The sequence below is a fragment of the Mustela putorius genome, unplaced genomic scaffold (genome assembly GCF_011764305.1).
Source record: "Mustela putorius furo isolate JIRA1106 unplaced genomic scaffold, ASM1176430v1.1 tig00001012_pilon_pilon_pilon, whole genome shotgun sequence".
NCBI lineage: Eukaryota > Metazoa > Chordata > Mammalia > Carnivora > Mustelidae > Mustela > Mustela putorius.
In genome coordinates this window covers 2,910,974-2,924,387 of record NW_025421531.1, presented here as the reverse complement: position 1 = coordinate 2,924,387, position 13,414 = coordinate 2,910,974, and the positions used below count along the sequence as shown (strand labels likewise).

The 13,414-nt window shown below is 41.0% G+C and overlaps 2 protein-coding genes across 2 annotated transcripts in view; one reads left to right on the top strand and one right to left on the bottom strand.

Moving 5' to 3' along the window:
• The first annotated feature begins 5,316 nt into the window (after nt 1-5,316).
• LOC123393817 (REST corepressor 3-like) overlaps nt 5,317-13,414 on the top strand; it is a 37,266-nt gene continuing 29,168 nt past the window's right edge. The window contains 3 exon segments of the mRNA XM_045087024.1: nt 5,317-5,474; nt 9,777-9,901; nt 10,668-10,746. Coding sequence (XP_044942959.1) covers nt 5,322-5,474; nt 9,777-9,901; nt 10,668-10,746 — 357 coding nt within the window. The 5' untranslated portion in view covers nt 5,317-5,321.
• Nucleotides 5,939-8,531, bottom strand: LOC123393816 (ADP-ribosylation factor-like protein 5A). The gene has a single exon (XM_045087023.1). It carries the CDS (start codon nt 8,237-8,239, stop codon nt 7,700-7,702), a length of 540 nt encoding a protein of 179 aa, XP_044942958.1. The 5' UTR covers nt 8,240-8,531; the 3' UTR covers nt 5,939-7,699.

Genomic DNA, 13,414 nt, shown 5'->3' with positions numbered 1-13,414 from the left:
GGCCCTGTCCTCACAGCCAGCGTGACTTTCAGTGTGTCACGCGCGCGGCTGTACCACTTTCATCCGTCGTCCCCCTTGGGAACTGGGCACCTGCCAAGAGGAGGGCCGGAGCGCGCAGTGGGTGCTCCTCAGCTGCGGGGAGTGAGGGCCTCAGACACCTGCAATGTCGGGCAGTCACTGAGGGGACTTTGAAGACGTGCTCGGGGGGAAGGAGCCTTCTGCATAGGATTCCACTTACTCCAGAGGATGGTGGAGACATCGGGACCCTGGCTGCCTCCTGGGCTGGGCGCTGGGACCCGCGGAGGCTGGGAGGGAAGGAATAATCTGGCAAGGCGGCAATGCCATGCAGCCTCAAGAGTTCGGATTAGGCAGCTGTTTTCCTTTCTTGAAACTCCGTAAGTTTGACCTGAACATTTCACTGCAAGTACATTTACCCCAAAATAAAAATCTGTAAAAAAAAAAAAAAAAAAAAAAAGGTTACCTCTAGTTCGTGTCACACACAGAATTTAGGGGGAACTCTGCAAATGTTCATGGTGTTCAAACCCCCATCCTGGCGAGGCCCCTGGGACACACCCCTGTCCACCCTGCCTCAGTGTGAGGCAGCTCTGTCTTCTGCATCCCAGTCCATTCGCCTGGCCTTGTCCCAGAACCTTCCTCCTCCTGCTGTCCCCAGAAGCCTAGAAGAGCACCCAGAGTTCAGCCACCGGAGTGATAGGGCCTCAGACAGCACCAGGCTCACCTGGCCGGGGGGGACCTGCTGAGGGGGGAACGGGTGGGACCTGAGCCCCGCTCAGTAAGGAGGATGTCGGGTTCCCCCACAACACACGGCGAGGCCTGGCTGCCAGCCCCCCTGCCCAGTCTGCTGGTCACCGCCTCACCCCTCCTCTGGCCCAGGGCAGAGGCAGCTGTGAGGGGGCGTCCTGCTGTATCTCCACGGCAGGGCCCGTCTGCGCACGTGTGTCCTTGTCAGGACACTGAGTCCATGGGTCACGCACAAAGAGGTTTACTGTAAGGAGCTGGCTCTCGCAGTCATGGAACCTGCAGAGCCCATGTTCCTGCTCAAGTCCGGAGCCTGGCAGCCACTGTGGGACCAGTAAGAGCTGCGTCTCAGCTTTAAGGCCATCAGGCAGGATCCCCCCCACATTCAAGGGATTGATGGTCAGCCTTGTCTGCCACTTAGCCCTCAACGGATTGGACGAGGCCCACCCTCTGAGGAGCGCAGTCTATGGATTCAGGTGTTAATCCCACCCAGGAATGCTGGGAACAGCATGCAACTAAGTATGTAGGACCCCCGTGGCCCAGTCATGTTGGCCTGTAAGACTTCTCATCACGCACGCCCGGAGCCAATCACTGATGGCCCCTTCCTTGCTAACAGGTGTCTGGCAAGTCTGGCACGGCCAAGATCCCAGCCCTGAGCTGGGACAACAGGTGTCTGTCCCCAAGTCAGCAGACCCCGCTGTTCTCCGACTCTCCCACCTTGGCTGCCCCCCACCAGGGGCTGAGCCCAGGAAGGCTGCACGTTTCTCAGTCTGAGGGGACTGGCCATAGCCCCTGGCAGGCACATATCCACTTCTCCAGCCAGCAGGTACCCAGCACAAGGCAGCAGACATTTGGTAAGAGGCACCCTCTCTGGCCTTGCTGATGGCATGGGCATAGCCTGAGGGAGGAGGCAGAGCTCTTCAGCAGCCCCTGGGGGCCCCAGGGCTCCTCCGGGCAGGGCTGGGGGCAGGCCCCACGGGCTGCAGCAGGAAGCCGGGAAGCAGGCAGGGGCTGGTGCTTAACCCCCCCACCCCGTGAATGCGAGCACCCTGTACCGGCATCCCTCTGCCCCACGCCCTCCAGCCCCTGCAGCATCACATCTCATCAACAACAGCCCAACCTCAGGGCTGGGACCTAAGCAGGCACGACAATCAGCTCCATGTCCGGTCCCCCGCTGGCCTGGCCGTGGAAGTCCAGCTGAGGTCTGAGAACCCGCTTTCCTAACCAGGTGGTCTAACCGGTCAGCGCTTCCCTGGACTAAGAGGGGACTTCCCTGTTGGGCGGCCATTAACAAAACGTGCCAGATTGGGGGGGGGGGCTTGAACAGGACCATTGTTTCTGGCAGTTCGGAGGCCAGGAGTCTGTGGTCACGGTGGTTGCATGGCGGGGTTCTGGGGAGAGCCCCCCTTCTGTGGCTCACGGCCACTTTCCTGCTGCTTTGCCACGTGGCAGAGAGCGCGCTGTTGTCTGTCTGTTTGCATGAGGGCACCACCAGGGCCCTGTCGCGAGAGCCCCGTCCTCGCCACCTCTTCACCCTCCAAATACCATCACCCTGGGAGTCAGGGCTTTGCACGTGGACTTCAGGGGCTCACAAACATTCAGTCCCTAGCACCCCCCTGAATCTTGCCTCTCTGCCTCCCCAGCACCCATAGCACAGATTGCATTTGTGTCTGCTGGGGACGGGACATGCCAGGTGAGGACTGGGGAGCTGGGGGAGCCCAGGGAGAGAACAGAAGCACGTCGTGAGTGGACGTGACCTTGCCAGGTCAACAACACTTGGTCCAGTCGAGCTGCAGATGCTCCAGGCTCTTCTCTCTCTCAGGACCCAGAGGTTTCTAAGGCCAGACGTTCCAGGCAAACGGGCAAATACCCTTGTTTAACCCTACTTGGTGACAATGAGGGAGACTGGCCTCTTTTCCTGTGTTTACTGGACTCCTGGGTCACGTCTTGCATGGTTTTCTTACGAGGATTTCTATCCTAGTCTATCTATCTTGGGAAAACACGCTTCATTCGTAGACCCTCGCTAGCCCTCTCCATCCCCCCAGTGGAAATATAAATCAGTTGTCTGCTCTCTGACTTTGCTTATGGACTTTCCTTGTCCTACAGAAGGCCCAATTTTCACAAGGCAACATATTTTTACCCTTTCTCTGATGGCTTACGAGGTCCCCTCCTCAGCTAGGACGAATTCCCTCACCCAAGCTTTTACAAATATGCCCCGAAATATGCTTTGTACAAATACATGCTTTTATAGAAATGCGCCTATTCTCCTCCCTTCATGTTTTCTTTGGATGCAAATACTTAACTCACATAGAACTTGTTTCTATATGCACTTGCGGCAGGGTCTCTTGCTGGTCCTCTGGAAGTCGGAGAAACGGCTGTGTGGGTACAATTTAAGTAAACCACCTCTGCGTCTGGCTGGAGATGCCACCATCACAGTGTGGCCCCTCTGTCCGTCCGCATCTCCTCCTGGGCCCTGTCGTCCGCACCCCCACCCCCACCCCTCCAGGGCCCGATCCGGGCCGTCCAGGCACCGAAGAGCGAGTCTGCATCGTATCTTCGACTGAAGCTGGTCCTCTCTCCTTCCCACTTTTCTTCATGAATATTCTCTGAACTTTTGAAACCTGAAAGTATTTTATCCACGTGAAATTTAAAGTTACTTTATCCAGTTCTTGAATGTGGAACAGGTATGTAGAGAAACATTTTAGTATTAAAGCTTGCCTCAGTACTTAACAAAACCAAAGAACATCTGGTTGGTTCTATCCTAAGAAATTGCAGTTCCACCAATTTTATAGATAACATAAGAAGCCTAGTAAAGTCTGACCTTTTAAACTTAGGGATTTTGCTTTTATTGTAAACATTGTTCATCTCAAGGGCTTGAATATTTTTCTCTCAATACCTCTGTTTCTTATTCTGCTTTGTGTTTTAAAAGTATCTCAAAGCCTTTAGATTATTCTGGAAAATGCTAACCAAAAAGGGATTTTTTTTTTTTTTTTGAGTACAGGTAATTCTCTCTGACTTTTTAAAAAATTTTTATTTATTTATTTGACAGAGAGAAAGAGCGAGAGAGAGAGAGATCACAAGTAGGCAGAAAGGCAGGCAGAGGGAGAGAGGGAAGCAGGCTCCTTGATGAGCAGAGAACCCGATGCGGGACTCCATCCCAGAATCTATAGACCATGACCTGAGCCGAAGGCAGAGGCTTAACCCATTGAGCCACCCAGGCACCCCAGTTCTCTCTGATCTTTTAATTTGAAAGACCTAGAAGTTAAACTTTTTATTTAGTATTTAAGACTTCTCAATTTTGAATGAAATAACTTATGAAGGGCTTTCTTAAATTTAATTTTTAATTCTTTAATTTACTTGGGGGGGCTTTTTTTTATTAGATAATTTTAAAAGAAGATCTATTTGGGGCATATGGTTCATTATCCCTTGTAGTGAAGAAATGAAGAACATGAAAAAAGAAAAATGAAATATAGATTCTTAAATGTTTTCAACTAATTATTAGATCAACCTTTATCAGAAGTAATAGTAAAGTGAATTATCTGTAATCTGCACTATTAAGAGCTAATTTTATAGTCATTACCATGGCTAAATAATACAAAGTTATTTCTAGAAATTGAGATGTTTGTCTAAACATAGTTAATTTTTTTGTGAATTTTGAAGCTTTTGATTATTTTGTTTTTAATTTTTGGCTTTCTGTTTAATATTTGTTTGAGGTGTTAATCCTTTAAAATGTGACTGCACATATGTTTATTTTCATGTTCATTTTAAAGGAGTGTTACTGAAGTACAGAAATTAATTTTAAAATGCATTATTTAAAAAGTTGCTAAATCTCTTCTTAAAAACGAAATTGGTACTTGATACCTTATAGGAAAGATAAAGACCTACAACTTAACAATAGAAGGGGAGGTTATGGAAGGTTAGAAATTCCCCATTTTGGGTTTTACTATGATTTGGTGATAAAGTCATTGAAGTTATCAACATGCCTCATAATGATTCTTTCTATGCATTATGATAATAAAGAACTTTAAGAAATATATGTGGTAAATATTATTAAGATTGCATTGAGGTACTCCTTGGAACTGTTCAGCCCATGGTACTTCTAAAAGGTTAAAACAAATATTTCTCTACTACGTTTCAAGTGAGCACTTCTAGTTTAATATTATGATTGATAGTTTTCTTCAAATATTTACTGGATATTTTTTCCTTTTAGCATGTTTTCTCTACACATTGACAAATAAGTAAATATGGGTCAGTCTTAATACGAGTCAACAAACCTGCTTTAGTAATTATAGTCACTCTCTTCAGTTCACTGTTTTTCCTAGATTATGCAGCAAATGTGGTATGTAAGAACATTCACTGTTCTGAGGCCCTGATTTAAAAGAGATAAATAAATGAGGTCTACCTGGGCATCCCTGATTAAAAGCTCTAAACTGTGAGTGTATCTTCAGTTGAAGTCATGGGCTTACGATTTTAACCTAATTTGTGTTTAACTCTCTTAAGTGTGATGGAACATAAGTCCATTAAAACCAAAGGGGAATGATTTCTCTTCAAAGGCTCTTGGCATGTTGTTCTGGCATAAACATAATATTGAGAAGTCCCTTGCTGATCTCCCTAATTTCACTCCCTTTCCGGATGAGTGGACAGTGGAAGATAAAGTCCTGTTTGAACAAGCCTTTAGTTTTCATGGGAAGAGCTTTCACAGGATTCAGCAAATGGTATGGTAATTTTAGTTTTACTGTAATTTGTGCCTGAAAGATTTGCTATTATTAAACACTTCCCAATTCTTAAAAACAAAACAGTTTTCAGTCTAATTTTAATGTTTAAAAGTATTTGATACCTATATATTTGATACCTATATCAGATACCTATATATTTGTATATATTCTATTTTTTAAAAAAGATTTTATTTATTTGTCAGAAAGTTAGAGTACAGGCAGGCAGAGTGGCAGGTAGAGGCAGAGGGAGAAGCAGGCTCCCTACGGAGCAAGGAGCCCGATGTGGGACTCGATCCCAGGACCCTGAGAACATGACCTGAGCCGAAGGCAGCCACTTAACCAACTGAGTCACCCAGGCATCCCTGTATATACCCTATATTTTTTTTTTAGGTTTTTTATGGGAGTTTTTAATACAAAACAAGTAATTACTCATAGTGATTTGAAAAAGTGTAAGAACGTATGAATAAAGCTTAGTAATTTAGAATTTACTTTTGTAAAAGCAAGTTGACAAATATTAAAATGTTATACCTGCATTATGAACATTGTAATATAACACACAACACATCCACTGTTAAACACTGATCTCTCATGCCTGACTTGGATTTAGATATTGAGTATATTATATATTACAGAAAGAAACTTTCCAAGTTTTGTCAAAGCTTGTGGTATATATACTATGATTCCTCATCAAAATCTGCATGAAATCTAAAAGGCTGGTATTAAACGTAGTTACTTCTTTTCTTCAATATTCTACAACATGCCAGTTTGGATCAGCCTTCAGATTTTCAGGGCATGAAACATATACAAAGAGAGCACCCCAAAATACATTTGATCACATTTAGGATACAACAGAAATTACAACAGAAATACCTTCAACCATCGTATTTTTCCATTTTCAGTGAAAAAAAAATATCCTAAGCAAACATATTTGGGGCCAAGTCACTTCTCTGTAAAAATGTGTATCATGTTGTTCAACTTTTAAACCCAATTCTTAAAAGCATAAAAGTTTGTATTTTATAATTGTCAATACATTCATGTGGTGTTAAGAAGATAAAAAGAAACATGAAGAAACAAAAATCTCAAACTATCCTAATTCCTAAAATGAGAAATTTTCAAATTAAGAAATAACTTTCTTGCTTAGAAAATAAGCTTTACTTTTCATCTCAAACTCACTTTAAATGCCTGACATATAATTCAATACTTAAGAAGACTATAGGTAAACTATTTGATTAATATTTATAGAGTGATAATTCTCTGGGCAGACATTTTACACAACAGCTTCCCATTAACGTTGGGAAAAAAAAATCACTTGATAATTTTAATCACAATTAATGATTGACTGATTAATGAATTAACAATTTTCTCAGAAATTTAGATGGCACAGATCCCATAAAGGAACCAGTCTGATAATTGCCCAATGTGTAATTCTGTCCATTCATAATATTAAGCCAAAAATTTGCAGATACTCCACTCAGCTGGATTACATGCTTTCATGTATATAATCTGATCAACAAAAAATAGGTACACACTGTTGAGCTTTCTCCTTTTCTTTCTTTTCTTTTTTTAAGAGCAGCCCAATGATTCTGGGGGTTGGTTAGTACAATACAGAGAACACAAGAGGAAAGCACAAAATGGCATTGAACAGCAATGCCAGTACTCATCTCATTATGGTCATTAACTAAAGATATTATTACTTTTTGCGTTCTTTGCTTTTCTTTAGAACATAATCAAAGCCATAAACTTGAATTTGAGGTATATACACAATACACACAACCTTATGCAAAATACTTCTCATAATTAACATTACATTTTAAAGTATTGGAAACTGAGTATCTGTGCTGATTTGTATTTTGACTTAATGGAACACGAAGAGAATACACATTCAACTAGGGAGGGTTATACTGATAATAAAGCTCTTAAAGTGAAAAATGTCTTCTTCTCCCTTTGTACTTACCACAGGCTACACAATGTCCTGAGAGGATTCATTATGAGAAAAATGGCAATCACAGCTTTAAAGACGTTGCTTTGGAAGGAACTAATGAGAAAGCAGGTTGGAAAGTGAGACTTCATCTTTGTTTTCAAATAAGTGGTCTTAATTTTTCTTCTGATAGAAAAAGTTTAAATCAGTTTATTATAAATATATCTAAACCATTAATTTTTTGCAGCTTTCAGGTAAAGTCCAGCACTTCGTTTATACAAAGTCTATGAGGAGAGGTCAGTAGAGATCATCTAATCTTAAATCGTGACATCATCCATTCAAGTCCTTGGCATAATCCCTCGCCAGTAAGAGCACAGCATGCCTGGATATGCCACTGGTGATCTTTAATAGAAGTTAATTTCAAAAACTGGGAGATTTCTGCTACAGTCATGCATTCTTTAACATCTTGTTTATTAGCAAAAATCAGCAATCCAGCTTTCTGTAGGTCCTCATGGGCTAACATTTTATAGAGTTCTTCTCTAGTTACAGAAATCCTTTCTCTGTCGGTACTGTCCACAACAACTATTCCAAGCTCTGTGTTAGTATAGTACGTGTTCCAAGAAGACCGAAGAGATTCTTGGCCACCAATATCCCACATTAGAAAACGTGTATTATTAATCACTATTTCTTCTACGTTACTTCCTATTGTGGGTGATGTATGTACAACTTCATTCATAGAAAATTGGTAAAGGATGGTAGTTTTCCCTGCCTCATCCAGCCCAACAATGATAACTTTGTGCTCCTGGTGATTGAAGAGTCTCCATATCCTGGTGAAGAGAATTCCCATTCTTGGGCAGCGGACCCCCCTCCAGCCACCCGGGCCGCCTGGCCTCCCCCGGCTCAGGCTGCAGGGGAGGCAGCAGACGCGCTGGAGCCTCCGCCTCTGCTACTGCTGCTGCTCCCGCGCTGGCCGCCAGTTCGCTTCCTGGGAACCGGAGGGAGGCCGAAGCCCAGGCCGCCCTGCCGCGTGCGAGGCCCCGCCGCTGCCGCCGCGGCACTCGCCTGGCTCGCGGACATCGCCGCCGCGTTGTCTGCGACGAGCCTCGCGGGCCACCGTCCTCCCCCAGCTCCTCTCCGGCGGCTGCCTATATACCCTATTTTTGATAACCACTCAACTGCATGACAGTTATGTACTATTTCATCATAATTTTTTGTTATGATTTAAATATATGTGTATTAAATGTGGTTCTAGGAAGAAAATGACAATTTCATTTTTATTTTAAATGTTTTCATTGTTTAACATTAGGGTTTTCTAATATATTCTTTTGGATATGAAAATCAATTTTAAAAAATTCTGTATTTTAATATTATACAGGCACTATTGTTTTTAAGGAGAAAAACTCTTTATTTCTAGTTTTTAAATTTTTAGTATTGTGTCAAAAGAATATAAACCTGAGAAGTTGCTGCATTAGGATCTCTTAACCTGAATGGATGAAAATTAGATAATGTTTGCAAATATATCTAAGTAGTAAAGAGAGCCTTATTGATTGGGCGTATGTGTCCTTGTTTGCCAGTATGACAAATCAGTGCATGATGATTAGTCATTTTAATACCCAGAGACTTTATTTGGTAGCTACAGTCTGATTTTATTATTTATCATCTTAAAACCTAGAGTTAAGACAATAATTAAAAAAATTCATTGTTGAAAATTGAACAGCTTTTCTTGAAAACGTGATGCTAAGTGACAGAAGCCAGGCATAAAAGGTCATATAGTATATGAGCCCATTTATATGAAATGTCCAGAATAGACAAATCCATAGAAATAGAAAGTAGATTATTTGTTGCCAGAGACTGGGGTAAGGGAAGACCAGAGGATGACTACTGATGTTTCTTTTTGAACTTAGGAAAATGTCTGGAATTACGTAGTGATGTTTGCAGAACTTAGTGAATATGCTAGAAACCACTGCATTGTACATTTTAAATTGGTAAATTTTGAGGCATGTTAATTAGGTATTAGTTTTAACATTTCAACTTACAGAGGTGGGAAGAGAAGAGTAACTCCTTAAGAAAAACAAATACCGAAAGCTAATGTTGTGCTGGGAACATCTGGGTGCATTGTTTACCATGTTTGTGATACTGTTGTCTCCCCTTTCTTCTTGGAACAAATAGGAATATTCAGAAATGTCGATGACATAGGTGTGGTGGGTTACTATGGCTGTAACAGTACTTTTTAGTTCTATAATTCATAAATATACCCATGAAAATATTTTTCATCTATGCCTTTAAGTATCAAAGAATAGTATCAGAAATATTATTCATTCTGTTAATCAGAATTTGTGAATTAAATTTGCTGATATTAACATGACTTTTTTTTTTTTTCCAAGCTTCCAGATAAGACAATTGCTAGCCTTGTAACATATTACTATTCCTGGAAAAAAACTCGATCCAGGACAAGCTTGATGGATCGCCAGGCTCATAAACTAGCCAATAGACATAATCAGGGTGACAGGTAGGTTGGATGCCTTTATATAGTTACATTGTTAGGACACTTACTGAATTGTTTACACTTCCTAAGGCAGAAAAATTATTACAACACATTGTAAATGTAAATGTAATGTAACCTTCCATTCAAGATGTTTTGTCTCTGGCAGGAAGAGTTGAGTGATCAGAAATCTTAATAGTAAGGACTTTTCTTTAACTGTTAATTGTAGCCAGCAGACAACTGTGTTGTACGTGAGCTGTGTTTAACTCTACTTGCAAGTGCTTCCTTTTAGTACCGATATAGTCAGTACATATATTTAGAATACATTAAGAAACACACTCTCTAGAACATGCTTTTTTCATAATTGCCTGAGCACCATTACCTGACTAACTGAAGTCCGCATTATTGTAGCTGTATGTTTCTGGTGGTATAAAACCGTTCTGCTTACTGGTGTTTATCTTTATCCTCCAACTGGAGAGATGAAATAATCAGTACTATATCAAATTAATATATGTGTTCTCTTTCCCAAATGGTATTCTTTCTAAATATCTATCCTATTGGGTCTCTGTTTTTTCGGTATACATGTTTGCTAACATGATTCTATATACCCCAAAAGATAAATGTTTCTAAACACTACAGCAGTCTAAATTATAGGAAGTAATATTCTCAAGGACACTCTTGTTTTTTTTGGAAAATGTCTAGTGAAATTGTTAGCAAGGTATATTGCAATTTAATAAACTCCTGGAATAGAATAAAAAGGGAATTAAGTTTACTAATCTTTGTTTCTTCTCAGTGATGATGATGTGGAAGAAACACACCCAATGGATGGAAATGATAGTGATTATGATCCAAAAAAAGAAGCCAAGAAAGAGGTAATGGTGATCATTAGAGTGCTTGTAACTGTTCTATAAATCCATGCAAAGAAGAATGAACTATACTTCATGTTAAGAAAAACGTTTTTATATCATAATGTAGGAAGTAGTAATTTTCAATGTTAGAGAGTTTTAGAAAAATATCTAGAACTCCCAGTTAGCCAGTAGTTTAAATAATTATTGGGTTATCTCATCCACTCAGAAGTATAAAAGCCCTGTCACAATCGCTAGTCCTTAATCCAGAGAAAAGAAATAAAACACCCTCAGATGATATAGTATGATATAATAGAGTATAAAATTAAGCCTTCTGGTTTTGTTACCCAGTTTTTCTTAAAAACACTTTTTTTGGTCCATATTATAGCAAATTAGAAATTAGAAATTAGATCTCCCTCAACTTACGATGAGGATACATCCCAGTAAACTCATCATAAAGTGAAGATATTGCAAGTCAGAAATGTATTTAATATACCTAATCTAGTAAACATCATCACTTAGCCTAGCCTACCTTAAACATGCTCATAACATTCATTAGCTTATAGTTGGGCAAAATGATCTAACACAGAGCCTGCTTTATAATAAAGTGTTGAGTATTTCATATAGTTGAATACTGTACTGAAAATGAAACACAGAATGATTGTAAATATTCACAGTGGTTGTCAGTGTATCGGTTGTTTTCGTGTCCACTTGGCTGACTGGGAGCTGCAGCTCACTGCCACCGCCTAGCATTATGAAAGAGCATTTTACTGCATATTGCTAGCTTGGAATAAGAAGAAAATTCAAAGTACAGTTTCTGTTGAGTGCCTGTGACTTTCACACCACCATAAAGTTGAAAAATAGTAACCAGAACCATTATAAGTTGGTGATGATCTGTAGTAGTGGTATACTGACAGCAAAGGAAGAGATGGAAGAATCCCCAGCTAGAAAAGCACTCCTGTACCTCTAAATGATGATGATGATGATTTACAATCACTAGGAAAGGGGTGCCTGGGGGGCTCAGTGGGTTAAAGCCTCTGCCTTCTGTTCAGGTCATGAATCCAGGGTCCTGGGATCGAGCCCCGCATTGGGCTTTCTGCTCCAAGGAGAGCCTGCTTCCTCCTCTCTCTCTGCCTGCTTCTCTGCCTACTTGTGATCTCTGTCTGTCAAATAAATAAATAAAATCTTTTAAAAAAACCACTAGGAAAAGGCTAAATTGATATACCGACTCATTTATGTAGGCAAGGATTTACATAATTGTGAAAAATAGATCAAATATTGAAGGGTAAAGTCTTATGAGGTATAGACATCTGTGACATAGTGAAGATCGAAATTGGGAGACAGAAGGTAGCTTCATCCTATTTAATGACCACCATTCCTCAATGCCATTGGCCCATCTTGGACCTTGTCATCATCTTCAACTCTTTTATTAAGTGACATTTTAAAGATCCTACTCTTAATTCAATTTGATATTTTACAAATTTTCCTACTACTGCTAAATGTTCTCAAATTACTTGATTCCTTCATTTTTTCCCAAGTCTGCCTTGTTTCTCTGAGCCATAGACCTAGTGAGCAACTACTTAAAATTGCTGTATTCCCCGTATCTCTCTTATATCCCTAGTATTAAGTCCCCATTTCCCTATGCTCTGCTATACCTTCCCTAACCCTATGAACCCACAATGCTGGGTCTGTTGCTTTTCTTGGTCTGAGAGGCACAGCAGGAGAAAATGCATAATCATATAAATTGCTGCTACTTAGATAAAATGGCTTCAGATCTTAGTGCAGTCCTTACGTCTTTCAGTGTTTAACTTCTTGTTTTCCCTTGGTAAAATGAAAATATTAGGATTGTGTGGGAATCAAAGAGGTCATATATACAGAAGCACTCCTTAGAGTACCCAGTACATAATAAATCTTGAGTAAAAGATACTATTGTTTTATTCATTATTTGAGCAGGTATTCTGAACTTGCATCCCTTTCTGTACATCACCTACCATCTCTCCACTCTCCTGCAAAAACTTAACCTGATAATCTCACAGAGAAAATACCAAGCAGGAAGTCCCTTAAATTCCAGCCCTTCTCCCTGACCTCTGTGCTACTTAGTACCCTTTCCATCTGAGCATGTTTATGCTTAGTACATTAAAATTACTGTATTTTGCCCACTAGACTATACACTTTTTGAAGTCAGAGACTGAGTTACATTGTACATCTTGTATCTCGCAGCACTTGACATAGTACTCCTTGTCCACTTCCTTACCAATATTTGATACGATCAGACTTTTAAAAATCTTACAGATTTTTTTTTTTAAAGATTTTATTTGACAGATCACAAGTAGGCAGAGAGGCAGGCGGGGGTCGGGGGGAAGCAGGCTCCCTGCTGAGCAGAGAGCCCAAATTATGCTCACATCTTCTGTGTAAAAGTGTAACTATCTCTCTACCAGTCTAGAAAAACTCTGCTCCTTCCTACTACTTCACTTTTGACTTTGCACCAGTCAGGCTTCTGTCTTTTCACTTCACTGAAACAGCTGAGAGATGTCAACCTAACTGCCACATTCATTGTATTCTGCTCGAGCTTTCTGTATCATTTCAAGTTACTGACCCCTCCCTTTTCCTGAAAATCTCTTTTTTGACTTTTGTAACACGATTCTGTGATTCTTCCCCCCCACCCCCACCCAGTAGCCTATTTTATTTTTCAGAT